Here is an 18,346-nt window from a genome sequence, read left to right on the forward strand (position 1 = left end):
ATTATTATTTAAGGGAACCCACAGGTGAACAGACAAAACATTGCCCCTCACATTGTAGCACCTAAAAGTGCAAAATTTTATATCTAGTTTAATCAATCATTTTAATATTTAGCTTAGGGACATTTGGCGGTAAATATTTCGAAGCATCAATTAATTCACTAGCTGAAAGATAAACATACCGTTCGATTTAAGGCCCAAACACACCTACCTAAACAAAAGTTGCTATTGTGTAATTGCGCCCCAGTACCCAGCAGGTGAATTAGTGATTATGAACCAACTGTTGATGAAAACAAGTACAGATATAATTCAAATGACAAAATTTGTAATTTTGAATATAGCCTAGGGCAAATTCCAGACATAAGGGGGAGGAGAAGGAGACACAATTTTAAAACAGCAATTACTATACTCAGGAACAAAGTTGAATGGCAAATCGGATGGTATGTTTATCTTTGAGTTAAAGCAATTCATAAAAGCCTCGACAGACTAACCAATCAGGAAAGGTTTAAATATTCAAGCCTTTCTAGAGTTTTATTTGGTCGCTATTTTTCTGTTGAGTTTATGATAAATAAAAAAATAGGCTACTCGAAATACAAATAGTTGCATACATAAGCATACATAAAAGAAATTACGAATAGAAAAAGCATGAAGATAGTATGGCTACAAATTGCAATATATTAGAGTAATGAAAATCCAAAAATTGAAACAAAACGTTTGGTTAGTACCAGACTAACCAGACTTGTATGGGGCTTGCTTGTCTGTATAAAAATGGAGAATATTCTTAAAGCTGGTTAGAATATGGTCTTAGTCAATTTGTGTTTTTTATAAAAGCGTTCATACTTCAATAACGAAATTGTTTATTGTCATAATTGCTATTGTTTGGCAATTTTTGAGGAATACTCTTGTGGATGTGCTAAACTAAAAACTAATAAAGTATATTAAATAAAGATCTAAAAAAAAATACCAAAATTAGAGCACATTAAATTAGTTTTTGAAAAACCCATTTTTTGGAACTGAAGGTGACCTTCGGGAAGAAGCAGTAAATGATGAAATTATCTAAGAATTTATAACAAAAAGAAAAAAACTGTGTTAGATACAGTGTTTGAATAATAACAAATTTCTACAAAGTCAATTTCATAGGTTTTTGTCAAGCATATGTGGAATATTTGGTTGTGTGTCCTAACATACTGCCTCCTGTTCAAAACACAGACCAAAAGAGAATTTACTCAATAAGCTGATGATTAGAAAAATTAACTAAGAGTTAAGCAGTGTGAATTTGGCTTTCCATCGACTTACTCTACAAAATGTCTTTTTATCTGGATGCATTTTGCAACAGCATTATACTGGCTGTCCTGTTTGCTAGAATGGAGTCTGTAAATTCAAGAAACAACTCATTTCTGTATTTTTTTAAATGATAAAAACATTACCTTAGTCTTGGTAAAAACAAAAGGTCATTTAAACTGATTATTAAAATTGTTGGATGGTTAATTTTGACTCTAAATTAGACATTCTGCTAAAATTTTATTTTATTATAGGCATATTTAACCAGTAGTAAACTATTTTCCTTTTTATGTGAATGCGCAAGCAAGCCGTCTGAATAACAAATTTGTATTATGCTACAAATATTTGACATCATAAGTGCACATTATTACATTTATAGGTTTCAGTCTACGCATAAAAATTCCGAATCCTATGGTTCAAAACAGACAAGTGCAGTTTTTCTGTCTAAAAAAGGGTCACATTTTGGGCCAAAAACAGTGGTTTAATAAAGAAATTATTTTAGAATATTGGATTTAAGGCTGTACCCCCCACCGCCTCACCTCCTAAAATCACTGTGGATTTTCCAGTTATGTTGTAAGGTTTCCAATAATTCTTCGATTTGTCGTTTCGCTTCAATTTGGCCTTGTCCCATCCCTCACCTCCCAAAGACTGTTGGATTTTCCTATACTTTCATAGATTCTCCATAGGCTACTATTTATATAAATAAAATGCTAAATAATAACCGTTGTGATAGAAAATACCTGAGAATCTGTTTGACTACTAGAGTCAGTCTCATTTTGAAATGTCTTTTCAATTGATGCATTTCTCGACTTCCTTTGCCTGTAAAAGAAAATAAAACTGAATATTAAATCAACGCCATACACCTGGTCAGCAGTGACTTCTTTTTCTTCTACAGTGCAATCTCCTGATTCCAAATGAAAGATCTGGGTTTTTCCATAATAATTTACTTATAATTTCCTTTTACTTGTTCAGTTACTAATCTTTACATTTTATGCTTCTGATCATTAATCCCTGTATTCTAGATTTTTCATTATTCCTAAGCGGAAAATGCAAGATGTAATGAGAAGAAATAGACAATTACTTCTTGCCTTGTTGATGGAAGTTTGAATAAGTTTAAAAATAAAGCAGATCGAGCAGAAGCTTACAATTCTGACTGGGCTAAAGAAACATTCATTATGTATTGACAAAATTACAATTTTCCATACATCGAATGAGAAAAAAAATCCTAAATTAAAAACAATTATCAGATGCATAGATCAAAGCCGTATCCAGGGGGGTTAAGGGGTTTGAACCCCCCCACCCCCACCCCAAAAAAAAATGTTTGTCTGACTCGTAAAAACGTAACAAAAATGGACACAAATTTTGTATGCGTTTTTTTAGTTTTTTTTGTGTAACCCCCCCCCCCCAAAAAAAAGTTTAGCAAGACCCCCGTCGAAAAAAAATCCTGGGTACGGCCTTGGCATAGATCTTTCAGATTATAACTGAAATTCTAATAAACACATGCAAAACATATAGAGATTACTTAACACATCCCAAGCCAAAATAGAAAAATATCGAACTAAATTGAAATAAACTTAGGTCTAATAAATCATTCCTTTAAGTGAAAATCTACTGGTTAAATGTAAAGTGTAAGGGGGATTGATTTAAGAAATAGCTGGTCATTAATTAAGGATATGATTCGTCCAAAAAAATCTCAGGTTCCTTTTTTCTTTAATTACTATGAATTATATGACCTTTAGCCTACTGATCCTTATGAGATTGCAAATGGTTTGTGTGAACTATAATTTTTCTCTTTGACCACAATTTCAATGACTTTTTGTAATTTTACGAATTTTTAGTCATTTTACCATACTCCCATCAAAATCCTGATGTAATTTGATCAAATGTATGAAAAAATTACCAACCAGTCAGTTAAATATAAAGATGGTTTTTTCAAAGACAGGGGAAAATATATCCAACAAATGATATTCTTAGGTTTACCAAAAATATTCCAGAACTATCGCTATAAATAATTGAGAATAATTTAACTTTTGATTTTCATTAGGTTACCAAAAACTGGGATAAACAGCAGCATTGTTTCTTTAAAACCCTCTTTTATTATGGAAAAATTCAAGTTTAATGTACTTCATTCAACATATATTTCATGAAATATATGAATGTATTTAATCTTTAATTCTTCATATTTTAACTCCAATTTAATTTAAATCGGGAGAAAAAATGATTTTTCCAAAGACTCTGGAGAAGCCTCTCTCAGGTTAGTGTTTAAAATTGGTCCCTAATCTCCCTATTTTATACAGATATTTCTCGTTTCTTTACAAGATTTAAGAAAAAATAATACTCATAAAATTTTGCTTTTCCAATTAACTAATAATCCTACATATGGTGGTCAACATGGATCTGTTCCGAATTATACAACTGAACATACAATCCAAGAGCTATAAATAATACTAATACTTAAAATAATAGCAGAATACTAAATCATTATATTATATAATATCAAAATATTACATAGAACTATCACAATTATAGAAAACACAATAATAAATTGTTCTTGCTAGCTCTTTGTTTGGGAACTGCTGATGACTTTCATAGTACGGATTACAATATATTATTGAAAAGAAAAACTAACCATTATAGGCTTCAAGCTAGGTCAATACATTTTCTCTTTTATATTTGTTTAATCACATTAGGGTGCAAGATTGAGAATATGGTATCATATGAAATCATAATCTAAAAAGAATTGGTCAAGGATATGTGTTAGGCCCACGGCTTTCAAACAGTTCGCGGTAACGACCTGTAAGTACCCAGCTACCAGGAGCGACCCAGCTCAATAGTAACAAAAACTAAAAAACGGAATTTTGATGCCAACAGATATATCAAAAGAATCGGCTTATTATACTGATTTTAAATATATATGTTTCATTAAGTTTAGTCTTACAGATTAAACGCCACGAGCCTGAAAAAATTTCCCTGATTTTCGAAAAAAGGGGAAACACCCCCAAAATGCATTAGAACCTTAATGAAAATCCCAAAATCAGATTCAGCGTATCAGAAAACCCTACTGTAGAGGTTTGAAGCTCCTATCTGCAAAAATGAGGTATTTTGTATTTTTTGCCAGAAGAAAGATCACAGATGCGTGTTTATTTGTTTTTTTTTTCTTTTTGTTTCTTGTTTGTTTGTTGTTTTTTTTTCATGGGTGATCGTATTGACCCAGATGTTCTAGAAAATAATGAGAGAACTCATTTGAACGGAAATGATAAGTTCTAGTGCCCTTTTAAGCGACCAAAAAGATTGGTGGGCAACCTGGCCCCCTCCCCCCCCCGATTTTTTATCAAAGTCGCCCGATCAAAATTTTAAGACAGCCATTTTGCTCATCATAGCTGAAAGGCCCAATAATTATGCCTTTGGATAAAAAATGAACCCCTCACAGCCCCAGGGGAAAGGTCTAAGTCATAAAACTTGCCCATTTTTTGCACGGGGAGTTGTTAAACGTAAATGTCCGGGGTAAAATTTTCACCAGGATTGAATTGTCTGGAGGATATCTCCGTGGGGAGGGGTATTTCTCCGTGGAGCTGGGGCCAGAAATCCAGATTTTAAAGTATCACTTAAAAACGATCATAAATTAAATTAAAAAAATAAGTTTTTTTCAACTGAAAGTAAGGAGCAACATTAAAACTTAAAACGAATAGAAATTCTTACGTGTATGAAGCGGATGGCCCCCTCCTCAACACTTCGCTCTTTACGCTAAAGTTTTTTGTCCCAATTCTTTAAGAACGACTCCTGAAACACAAGGGTCCTTTAATTAGAATAAAAGGAAGCTTTTCCAGAAGTACTAAAAAATTTTAGCTCAAAGACCGAAGTGTTGAGGAGGGGCAGTCTGAAAAGGGTCTAAACATGCTTTTTAAAAAATAAGAAAATCGTCCTTCCTATAACAACTTTCAACCAGTTATCAAACTATTATTAATCTAAACAAAATGAACTTAACATTCCAAAAGTATATTTCAGTGGAGGGACAAAACTTTTCATCTTTTAATGATATCTTATAACCATAGGAGAGTATAAATGACACACGAACACTTGCATCGGGAACACTTACAAACAACCTGTTTTGCTTATCTATATCAATTTATACTTATCATTCTCTTTTTTATTAGATGCTGTAGACTGATTTACATATGTTTATATTGTAGCATTAATGTAGCCTAGAAATACTGGTCAGTAAACAACAATGAAAACAACTTAAAACGTCAACTCCGGAGCTTCACAAGGAAAAATCCTTAGATGGCTCCAAGCTGCGATTTAAGGAAAACCTTGAATGCACTATTCTGGCAAGAGCATTTAGCGAGTTTTATTATTGTTGTATTTATTTTCAGAAAGAAATTATCAGTATCTTTATATATTGTTTTTAATAGCTTAAACTTCAAAAACCGCAAAACTAGAATAACTTCATTTAAAAACTAGTGGAACATAAAATATTGCACTGAAAAAGCAAAAAAGTTTGAGCTATGATAGCATATTTTCAAACCAACAAAAAAAAAATTGAAATATGACTTTTAACTAAGCATAAAAAGTTGCACTATACTACTACTGATACTATTACTAACAGATCACCGCAGCTCTGAGCCGCCTGAGTCCAACACTGCTACACACACTGCTCCTCCATCCTAATCTATTCAACCCCCCCCCCTTTTAACATCCTCTCAGGAAGTTCCCATTTTCCTTAAATCTTTCTTTACAACATCGTCCGGCCCAACCACAGACGCCCTTCTTTCCATTTAGCCCTAGGCGTTGACCGAAAAGAAAAATCTCTGTCACAATTTGTCATCTTTCAACCACAGAATGTGCTATAACCACCTCAACCTTTCTCTCATTAGAGTCCTAGAAAGCGCGATTAAACAAGACTTTTCGTAGAGCCAATTGTCTGAAACACGGTCAGTCAGCCGGGTACCCAAAACAATCTGTAGGCAATTTCTCTGGAAAACTTGGTTCGCAGTCTAATCTTCCTTTTCTTCCAAACTTTTTTCAGCTGTGAAAAAACCACCTGAAACTGGCTATTCTATTCCTGGCATCTTCACTGCTCCCACCGTCTCTACTAATAATATTACCAAGATAAGTGGACCTGTCCAGTTGATCGATCTTTTTGTTACCCAACGTCGTCTTAGCGACTTAGTTTTCTTAACATTAATTTCCATACCTATTCTAGCACCCTGAACTCACAAAACCTCTAAAAGTTCACTCATTTTGCTTACACTTTCATCTAGGATGTTCAAATCCTCAGCATAATCTTGGTCCATGAAAGTTATTAAATAAAAAAACAAGTTTTTTAAACTGAAAGTAAGGAGCGACATTAAAACTTAAAACGAACAGAAATTATTCCGTACATGAAAGGGGGCTATCCCCTCCTAAACGCCTCGTTCTTTAAGCTAAATTTTTTATTGTTTTAAGAAATGAAGTAGTAAAACAGAGTCAAACTTTAGCGTAAAGAGCGAAGCTTTGAGGAGGGGACAGCCCCTTTCATATACGGCATGATTTCTGTTCGTTGTAAGTTATATTTTCGTTCCTTACTTTCAGTTTAAAAAACTTGTTTTTTTATTTAATTTCTGATCGCTTCTTAGTTACTGCAGCTTTTATTTTGGCTCACCGTCATTGAAAACGTAAAGAAAATTTGCATGAAAATTTTACTCTTCTTTTGCTAAATGGCTGTCTCAAAATTTGGTTCTGACGAAATTTACAAATTAACTTACATAACGAACTTCTATATTCATATATTTTTCTTCTGGCAAAAAATACGTTGCAGATATAGTTGCAGATTTTTGCAGATATGAGCTTGAAACTTATGTAATAGGGTTTTGTGATACGCTAAATCTGACGGTGGATTTTCATTAAAATTCTTTCACTTGTAGGGGATGTTTCCTCCCTCTTTAAAAAATCAGGTAAATTTTCTCAGGCTCGTAGCCTTTGATGAGTAATACTAAACATAATAAAATTTATATATTTAGAATCAGCAGGTATTGATTTGGGGCAGAACCTCTTTATATACCTAATAATTTCTGTTCGTTTTCAGTTCTAATGCTGCTTCTTACTTTTAGTTGAAAAAACTTGTTTTTTTTTTAATTTAATTTCTGATTGTTTTTCAAATAATTATTTGCATTATGCTGCATCCTTTATATAACTTCCTCTTGCCCCACAGAGACATCCTCCACTGAAAGATTCTCCCGAGTAACCCCGTCCTCCCGCCCCCCCCCCCCCAACTGAAAAAAATCCTTCCTGAAAATGTCTGTATACTTCCCAATAACCAATACAATATGTAAGCAATGGGCAAAGTTCATATCTTGCAGCCCTTCCCCTGGGAACTGTGGAGGATTAAGTCATCCTAAAAGACATATTTATTAGATTTTCGACTATGCTGAACAAAATGGTTATCTCAGAATTTTAATTGGGTGACTTTGAGAAAAAAATGAGCGTGGGAGGGGGCCTAGTTGCCCTCCATTTTCTGGAAGGCACGCATCGTGATCTTTCTTCGAGCAAAAAATGCAAATTTCCACCTTTTTGCAGATAGGAGCGTGAAACTTCTTTAATAGGGTTCTCTGATAAGCTGAATGTGATGGTGTAATTTTCGTTAAAGTTAATTAAAAATGCAAAATTCCGCATTTTTGCAGATAGGAGTTTGAAGCTTCTTTAATAATGTTTGTTGATAAGCTGAATCTGATGGTGTGAATTTCGTTAAAGTTAATTAAAAAAAATAGCAATTAAAACAAAATTTTATTGTTTAAAAAAATTGAGTTGTGAGAAAGTCAAACTTTAGCGTAAAGTGCGAGGCGTTGAGGAGGGGACAGCCCCTTTTATATACGGAATAATTTCTGTTCGTTTTAAGTTTTAACGTCGTTCCTTACTTTCAATTAAAAATAACTTCTTTTTTTTATTTCATTTGTGAACGTTTTTGAATTAATGCAGGTTTTGATTTTGGCTCACCGTCATAATTAAAACGAAATTTGCATATTAATTTTACTTTTATTTGGTTAAATGGCTTTCACCAAACTTGTTGAATTTTATTTATGAACGTTTTTATTAGTAATAAATATACGTAACTTACGAATTAACTTACGTAACGAATTTCTATATTCATATATTTTAATACGTATATTAGGGGGTTTGCCCCCTATTCAATACCTTGCTCTTTAAGCTAAAGTTCGAATTTTGTTCCAATTCTTTAAATATGACCCCTTAATCACAAAGGCCGTTAATTAGAATAAATAGCTCTTATGAAAGTACTAAAAAATCTATGGCTTAAAGAGCGAGGCATTGACTAGAAGGTGAACCCAATCATATAGCTAATATTTTTTTGTTCGTTTTAAGTTTTGATGTTGCTCCTTACTTTCAGTTGAAAAACTTGTTTTTTTATATTTAATTTCTGATTTTTTTTAAAATAATGATGGGAAATCCGGTGCCCCCTTCATAGCAATGTCCCTTCCCCCCTGAAAACCTCTTTCATGAAAAGATCCTCCCATATAACCCCCGAGCCACCTCCAACCCCTACAACCAGAGAAAATTCCTCCTGAAAACTTCTGTATACTTCCCAAAAACCAATACTATATGTTAACATTGGGTAAAGTTCATAACTTTCAGTCCTCCCCCTGGCGGCTTCGAGGGATTAAGTCATCCTAAAAAACATAGTTATAATATTTTCGACCATGCTGAACAAAATGTCTATCTCAAAATTTTGATCGGGTGATTTTGGGAAAAAAATGAGTGTGGGAGGGGGCCTAGTTGCCCTCCATTTTTTTTGTCACTTCAAAAGGGCACTAGAACTTTTAATTTCCGTTCCAATGAGCCCTCCCACGATATTCTAGGACCACTGGGTCGATACGATACACTGAGATACTGGGTCGGTCGATACACGCATCCGTGATCTTTCTTCTGGTAAAATATGAAAAATTCCACATTTTTGTATATAGGAGCTTGAAACCTCTACAGTAGGGTTCTCTGATACGCTGAATATGATGGTGTGATTTTCATTATGTTTCTAATTCTTTTAGGGGGTCTTTCCACCTTTTTTCGAAAATCAGCCAAATTTTCCAGGCGCGTAACTTTTGATAGGTAAGATTAAACTTGATAGAACTTATATATTCGAAATCAGAATTAAAATCTGATTCTTTTGATGTATCTATTGGTTTCAAAATTCCGTTTTTTAGAGTTTCGGTTACCATTGAGCTGGGTCGCTCCTTACTTACAGTTCGTTACCACGAACTGTTTGATTCTTCCCCATTTGATTCCGATTTCTCCCATTACCTTTCCTGTGCTCCTTAAGACCAAGTCCATCGAAATGATCCATATAAATGGGAATAGAACACAACCCTGCTTAACTCCTAATTTGGTACAAAACCACCTACGAACCACATTTCCTACCTTAACTGCAGCGTTTTTCTCGTATATAGCACCAATGACTTTAATGTATTTGTCTGGGATACCATATATAGACCTTCGCTAAAGCTCTTCTATCAATAGAATTGAAAGCTTGCCCATAATCTATAAAGCTGGGACCAAAGGTGTTTGACAATTCATGCACTTCTAAATTATTATCATAAGAGGGAAAACTTGGTGGACCTTCCCATTTTCAAAAATTATATTCATAATCTTCAGTAACTTATTTCCTCACAGCCACCATATTTAAGAAACCCATTTACCACACTATCAGCATCTGGGGCCTTATTCCAAAACAGCTGAACTTTATTGTTTTGTATTTTTATTTGTTTACTCTCTGAACTTTATTGTTTTGTATTTTTATTTGTTTACTATCATTATTTACTGTATGTTGCATTTTTTTTAGATATTTGGCAACTCAAAATCCAAATGTGGCTAATTGTGTTTCGATTTTTAGATAAAGCTTGACTCCCCATATTAATCTAGAGTCTAATAAACATTTAATTGCACAAAATCAAGCTAGATTCAAATTACATACTTTGACAATTCGGCTTGCAATGAGTTCTTAAATTCAGCAACTGTTGATTCAATAACATTTTTTATTTCTTGCTGAATTCGATTAGCTGCAGCAACATCATTTTTTTTATAGAGAAAAGGCCTGTCAGAAAACTTCTTCCCAGAATGACTATTTGACATGCTGTTGTTTGGGCTTTCATTATCATTCTTCTTTAAATTCAATGGTTCCATTTTATTCCTTGATAGCTAGGTCTAATTTCGCTGCAGAATTGAGCCAATGAACGCCATACCACTGTCAATGAAAATAGAATAGAATTATGTTTATCATTCTTAAGTACCTGTAAAATTCAATGTTTCAAGGTGTTTACAATGTATATTTGGAAAGTAAGTTGTGTTGACATTTTAAAAATCCTGTTCCTTGTGAAAGTCAAAAGGTGATACATCTTCTGAATGAAAGCAATATTAATGCAATTCAAATTCATTGACAAATCTATGAGGTTTACAAAGACAATTCAGTGAGTAACTCAATAGTAGAAACAAGGCTTCAACAGTTCAAAGAAGGGCACAATACAATGCACAATGCAAAACGATGTGGATGTCCATCTGTGTTTAACAACGAAATGGTTCTTACATTTGATGAAAAGATGAAAGAAAACTGTAAGTTTACAACAAATGCTATGTCAATATATCAAAAAAGAAGTCGATTGCAATGCTCTTAAGAAAATGTAACACACAATACAGAATAGACACCAAGAAGCTCTAAAGAAGACATAGTTGTTCATTCCTAACAATACTTGACAACACACTCCAAATGTGGCAAAAATACTCCCACAGAAATTTGGCTGAGACGTTTTTGACCATCCTCTATACAGCCCTGATATTGTCCCTAGCAAATTTCTTTGTTTTTCTAGCAACTTGTTCCTGTCTTTATTTCAAAATAAAACTTACTTGCCGAACACCTATGAAATGGACACATGTCACAAAAAAAAAATGAGTATAAATACACTGCTTTCTAACCATAACCTTTGGATAAGAGTTTTGTTTTGCATGGCGTCTCTGCTATAGAACAAATTCTGCTGACTCCTCATGAATTGTGAGCTCTGAAACTGGAATTCATACTTAAGGAAGCCACAGAATTTGTTATTAAGCATTTCAATTCAGATTCCAACCATATCCATTCAAAATATGTTTTTTGAAGTAATTTTAGTTGGTTAGTAAAATAGCAATTCTATTTTATTGACAAAAAAACTGAATATTCCTGTCTAAAACTCAAGTTCAAGATGCAAAGAAGCCTCTTACTGAGAAGCAATAACTTGGATGGATTTCTCTGTTGACTTTTCAAGCCAAAAGGTATAATTCAATGAACCTTCACTATTGGCAGCAAGGATTTTAACGTCCACGATTTTTGGATGGAAGGGGGTCAGAGAACTTTCCTATGGCCAGAGAAGGGGGTTCAAAACAATAGAAAAGCTAGACTTTTGTACCACATTTCTTCAATTTTGGCTGGGGTGCCCTCTTAACCGATCTCTGGGGATAGTGATCCCCCCCCCTTGCCAACATGTGAGCTTTCTAAGAACATAAATTCTATTTCATCATGTCTAATATTTCTTGAAAAAAAAAGCTAAAATATATTGATAATCAATAGAACAACCCAATCACAAATGTATGCTTTTGGCTTGAGCATAATCTCATAAACCACAGCATAATCTTAGCCCCAGAAGTTTAAGTCACAACAAAGCAAAGTCACAGTGATGATACTGATGAAGTATTTGCCTAGAGGCTAAAAACTAAATGATACAAAATCATTGTTTTTTGGTGTGACCAAGAGCTATATGTATTAAATGTATTAAAGTTATATTATTACATATAAGATTTCCCCAGCTATTTGGTTAATTGGAGTTGTAATCTCTCAACTTTGATCCAGCAGTTATGATCTCAGGAGTTCTTTACCGATTCAGGCAATTCTATAATCAATGATGATGTGACAATGAACCTAGTGTGGCAATATATTTCTGGAACAATTAGATGACTCTGCTATTTGATTACGTACTTGTTCATATAGAATCTATTTTTAAAATCTTGAGACTTGATAATCTTATTCAGATTTGCAAATCTTTTTAGTTTCATTGCATGAGGGTAGTGAGACAAGGTTGCCTTAACTCTTATGCAGCATTTGCCTTAATTCTAAGTTTTTTTTTTCATACTTCAGAATTAGTGACAACTTGAGAAGTTATCACAGAGAAGTTTTTTTTGGGAGGAAGGGTATAGAATTTAGAAGAAATTTTGATTTGCCAAGGTAGTGAACCTAGCGCCTACCCAGGACTCATTTAGTTTTACTTACCTGATTTAGCTGAGTTTATTATGTCCAGCAAGGCAAAGTGCAAATACATCAACCCAGTTAAAGGCCATGACAGGTGTGCGGCCTGTTCAACAGAAATGGATTAGGAGTCCTTGGCCACAGAGCATGACATTTTGGTGAATTTCTAGTTGGCACTATAATTTACCTAGTATAAAAGTGAAAACATCATTTGATGCCTTTTTTATGCTTTTTCATAATTCAATAGTTGCTTCTGTCGCAAATTGCATCTTGAGCCCTTAAAGGGGCCCCAAAGGTATTTTATTTTTGTAACCACACAAAGAAATTATCAACACTAGTTAAGTTATTGAAAAGTGGTTAAAGACATATCACTAGTCTATAAGTAAGTTGTTCAAGAATAATATATTCCAAAAATACCTATTTATAATAATTCAAATCTCATTTATTAGGTAACTCAAATATAAACCTTTTTCTAACCGTTTCAAGTTTTTCGATTGCCGTCGACAAAAATAGCAGTGAGTTTTGCGATTCGAAACTTTGCCGTCGACAATTCAGGGTATATATTTCCACATTAGAGGGGTTGGGGGGGTAAAGTTCGTGGTAAATTAGCAGTGGGCCATATAATGTATCTAGGATGAAAGTGAAAACATCCTTTGATGCTTTTTTGTGCTCTTTTATAATTCATCTAAAATACCTTTAAATACCCTTTAAAGGTTCAAGATGCAATTTGCGACAGAAGCGATTATTGAATTATGAAACAGCATAAAAAAAAGTGATCAAATGACATTTTCACTTTCATCCCAGCTCAATTATAGTGTCACCTAGAAATTTACCAACATTTGTAAAAACTGCATTTGTGGTGATTGCTTAGACCTGTCTCATGGCGAATACAAACTAAGGTACTGGTGCGTTATGTGGACACTGCTATATATTGTACAAGGAAACCAGTCACGAAAAACCCGTCAAACAGGCTATTCTCAAGAGACCGCCATGCATAAATGACTGCAAAGCCGTGGTTTCTCAATGAGTTACAATATTTAAATGATTGTTTTTTTGGGGTTTAGAGGGGGGAGGTACCTAGGTTAGGTTAGGTTACGTATTATGCTTTACCTCCCACACCCTAATGTGCAAATATATAGCCCAAAATTGTTTCTTAACTATTATATATTCATCCTATTTTATTTTATTTCATTAGCATTAACCAAACTTGACTTCTTTAGCAGTGTCCACATAATGCACCAGTATCCAAACTATTAAGCAAGATGATACAATCACTTACTTGTACATATTTGTGTCCAGCCTGCAAAATTAACCCTCCCCCTCCCACCGGTAGTGAGCAGGCTATGATAGCGAAGCTAGCTTCTGTCATGGATAATCCTTTGAAATCTTTCAGGGATGATCTCATGAAGGAGTTTGCCACAACTGGTCAGTTAACCCAAACACTTTTCCAACTGAGAACTGACATTAAAAGCAACATTTCTGCCCATGTTAGTGATATTGCCAATAGGGTATCACACGTTGAGAACTTGCTTCAATCAGTGTGCTCTGTATCATCTGTTCAGAACCAAGTGGCTTCTACAGTGTCTACTCAATTGTCTCAACTTTCTACAGCCCATTTAACTGAGCCTAACGCTTGTCAGATAGCACGTTCAGAGCATCAGCGTTTTGAAAGCCATTTGAATATTGTTGCCTATGGAATCCCCCCCCCCATTTACTGCCAGCCCCCCCCCCTAGTAAATGTAAAAATAATTTCAAATAGCCATCATCCCTCTGGTGTCCTCTCCCTCCTCTATTTTTCTCTTTGCCATCAACTGAATTTAGAACAAGAATCATACAGAAATCCTTTGAAAGAAAAGGATCAATCAGTTTCTATGGTGATAGTCCAAAAGAAGATTGTACAACACATAGTGCTCTAGTTGAGGAGTTGAAACAACGAAAAGCTAATGGGGAGGAGGATTTGATAATTCGTAGGGATGCCATTGTTAAAATAAAAACTTGCCAGGTGGAGCAATGCCTCCGACCACTCTAATATCCCACTAACGTACGGGCCTCCTTCTACCCATGTAAATTGCTTAAGTGATTATGGAGTTGGCCACCAAATTTTTTTCTCACAACTGCACAGTAGAGATCATAATAATGTTTCCTTGTCTGATGCTGACCTTCCGATTGTTTCTTCTGCAACAACGTGTTTGACTACTGTTTCTTCTTTGCTGTTTCATACTGCTGTATCCAACAATATTTTCTATCCTTTGGTTCATGTTACTGTTTCCTCTGTCCTGCGTCCTCTCAGATTTTTACTTCACATGGAATGACGTTCTTTAGCTCCAATGTTGATAGCCTCCCTTATAAAATTTCTGAACTTTCCTTTCACATGATAACAGAAGATGTGGATGTTGCTACAATTACAGAAGTTTCACCAAAAAACACCTTGTCAGTCTTATCATTTGAAGAAATCAAAATAAATGGTTGCCAAACTCTTTTCTAACATGAATTCCGCATTTTGTCATAGAGGAGTGTGCTTATATGTAAGAGAGGGACTAAAGGTTAGTCTCATTCATTTTAATTCTCTGGCTACTTATGGAGTTGAATCTTTTTGGATAAAAAAACATAATTAAACAATTTCAATTGTAGTGGGTATTGTATATAGAAGCCACAGTCCTCTCTGTGTTTTGGACTCCGAATCTAATTTATCTGCTATGTTATCATATGTGATGTCCAATTTTGCAAATTATGATCTGGTCCTTCTGGCCGACTTTAACCTTCCTGAAATCCAATGGATTGATGGGTCTGGTTTTTGTACTAGAGATTCTCCTTTTTCGTCTGTCCTATCTGATAATCCCCTCTGTCAAATAACATCTCATCCAACTCGTTTCAGAAATGGTTAAGTTTCCAACACTCTTGCTCTGGTTATTCTCAGCAATCCAGACCTTCTAATTAAGCATGTAATAACCACACCTGTTAGAACATAAAATCGCGAAGAAAGGAAGAAAACACTGGCTATTAATTGTCCTCGTTTTCTTCCTTTCTTCGCGATTTTATGTTTTATCATGATTAGCCAGTGTTGTCTCAGAAATTATTTACCACATCTGTTGGTAATAACAACCATGTTGTAATTATTTCGGAGTCATGTTTGCCTACTAATCAACCTTCTTCTAAGCAACAAAAATACTTCAATTACAAACTAGTCTTCAAAAGACTTATTCAAAAAACTTACAGCTTATTACTGATTATATTAATGAGAGTTGTCTAATGTGAGGACTGAAATTTTGCATGCTGAAAAGTCTTGCACCAGAAATTTTTGGGAAAAACAGGCGAAAAGTTTATCTTTTTTACTACCAAAATAAGTAAGCTAATCAACAGAAAACACTAAGCATGGAATCGAAAATGTAGCAGCAGATGCATAGTCTTATATATCCTGCACAATAGTCAACCAGTTGCTGAGCCTGAGCTGAACTTTTCAACCAACAATTTGCATCGGTTTTTTCCTCCAATTCCAGTATTGTTTTCCCCACCTCCTTTATATGATGTATCCTAAAAACTGGAACCAATTCTGATTACTGATACAATAGTTCTAACAGAACTTATGTCCCTCAAATTGAATAAATCTACTGTTCCAGACAGCATTCGCCCTCATGTCCTTCATGAATGTTGTAGTCTTGTGTCAACCTCTTTCCCTGTTATTCAACTTATCCCTGAATCTTTCCAAACTACCTCTGGATTCGAAAACTGCCCACATCATTCCAATATTTAAGAAAGTTAGAAAGGATCTTGCCAAAACTTATTACCCTATTAGCTTGACATCAGCGGTTGTTAAAGTTCTTGAAAGGAAAACCAATTCTATAGTTATTAGATAACTTGAAGCAAATAATATTGTGCACAGCTCACAACATGGCTTTCGTTCAGGAAGACTTGTTGATACCAATCTTCTTAAATCATATGACCATATCACTAAGTTAATTGATAAGGGGGGCCTGCTGATATGATTCTCCTTGACTTTGTTTGTCACAAGCAACTTGCAGTTATATTATGTGCAGTCAAGCTCGAAGATAAATCCCTGCTCTGTACCCTTGATTTTCTTTATCTGCAACCTCAATATATTCAGTTATTTAATGACTCTGGTAACCATACTCTTTCTTTCTCTACACATGTTTTGAGTGGAGTTCCTCAGGGAAGTGTTTTGGGTCCTATAGGGCCCTAAAACACTTGAACACTGGAAGTGTTTTGAGTCCTATACTATTTAATATCTTCATCAACATTGCTCCATCTATTATCAAAAGTAAATCAACTCTCTATGCTGACAACCTGAAGTTTCTTGGACCAGTTTTATCCTGTAAAGATCACTCCCTTCTACAAAACAACCTAGACTGCTTTGTCAATGGCCTGAGGCTTGGCTTCTTGAATTCAATGCTGCCAAGTGCCATATCTTTGGCAAAATAATTTTTCGCCGATCTTTTTTTTCTTAGGCCCCCCACTCTCCTCTGTAAATAATGAGCAAAATCTTGGTGCAATTATTGACAATGAACTAAAATTCAGTACTCACACTAAGAGGTCTGCTGCTGGTGCTAGTCCAACTATGGAACTGATTAAGCATACTGTTTCCATTTGTTCCCCTAAAGTCATCAATCTTCAACATAAGGGACTTGTGCATGCCAAGCTTGAAATTGTAATGTCTCTGGCCTCCCCTTATTTTTGAAAAAGATATAAAAATTCTTGAACATATGCAGATACATGCCACCAAAGTGATATCTGGCACGTGGGAGCTTCCCTACCCTGCAAGACTATCAAAGCTGAATCTCCCTACACTTGTTTACAGTAGAAAAAAAGAGCATGCCATTCTAGCCTATATGCTAATGAGGGCCAATACTCCCCCAGCATTATTCACTACTGTTGGTCCCAGTTCAAGAACTAGAGGTCATCACATGAAGTTTCTTAATCATATTTAACCATATCTGGAGTCCATACTCAGTCCTTTTCCTCACGAATTGTCAACAGTTAGAACAGACTATCTGAAGAACAAATTACAGTTGAATCTGTTGATGTTTCAAGCAAAGGCTAGATGTTGAGTGGTCCTCCAGAGGGTGTAAACTCAACTGTGATGCTACTGATCATCCAACTGCACCTGGTATTTAAAGAACTGAAAACAGCTCAAGTCATCATTCTGGAGCTCTGCAAGGAGACTCCTTAGATTGTTTCAAGCTACAATTTAAGGTAAATTAAGGTAGCTTAAAGCACCTCAATTATGAACTTACTCAATCGCAAATGAGTCAAATAATGGCATCTTAATGGGCAATATGGTCAACCTTGTCTTAAGCTGGAATGTTGAAAAAAAGTACTCTTCATTTAGTTTTCATAGTGGATACACCTTTTTGGATTCACTGGACTTAAACGCCTGCTTTGGACTTGAATTAATTAAGAGCTTTGAACATGAATTAATTCAGTGACCCTAGCTAATTCATCTTTAATCAGCGTTCGTGCAAGATACACCTACACCAGTGAAAAATTTTCTTTGATAATATATCAAAACCCATTCTTGTTCAAAAAATGGCAAAGAGAGTATGCCAGGAATGCAGATTAAGAGTTACTATTAACTCTATTCAGTACAGTAACTGTGAGTTTGACTTCCATGAACATTGCTCTGGTATAGAACGATATAAGTGGTCAAAAAATTGGCTTTGCCTAGATTGTACTACAAAAGAAGATACTAATGACAAGGTAGTAGCTTTTGACGACTCTTTGCGTTGTTCCCCCCAGACCCCGTCTACTCTTAAGACATCTCCACGTCACCCATCGGGAAGTGACCTAGTCAACATTTTG

The 18,346-nt window shown here is 34.8% G+C and overlaps 1 protein-coding gene across 3 annotated transcripts in view; it reads right to left on the reverse strand.

The window, feature by feature from the left end:
• LOC148948732 (uncharacterized) overlaps window positions 1-18,346 on the reverse strand; it is a 48,546-nt gene that overhangs the window by 15,731 nt on the left and 14,469 nt on the right. For all 3 annotated transcript variants that reach the window (XM_089094641.1, XM_089094642.1, XM_089094643.1), the window contains exons 2-3: window positions 10,238-10,507; window positions 2,019-2,097 (exon numbers count right to left, since the gene is read on the reverse strand). In XM_089094641.1, coding sequence (XP_088950767.1) covers window positions 2,019-2,097; window positions 10,238-10,446 — 288 coding nt within the window. In that variant the 5' untranslated portion in view covers window positions 10,447-10,507. The remainder of the gene's footprint in view (window positions 1-2,018; window positions 2,098-10,237; window positions 10,508-18,346) is intronic.

This window comes from Artemia sp. Qi Xiang Cuo, chromosome 9 (genome assembly GCF_049724085.1).
Source record: "Artemia sp. Qi Xiang Cuo chromosome 9, ASM4972408v1, whole genome shotgun sequence".
In the NCBI taxonomy this organism is placed as follows: Eukaryota; Metazoa; Arthropoda; class Branchiopoda; order Anostraca; family Artemiidae; genus Artemia; species Artemia sp. Qi Xiang Cuo.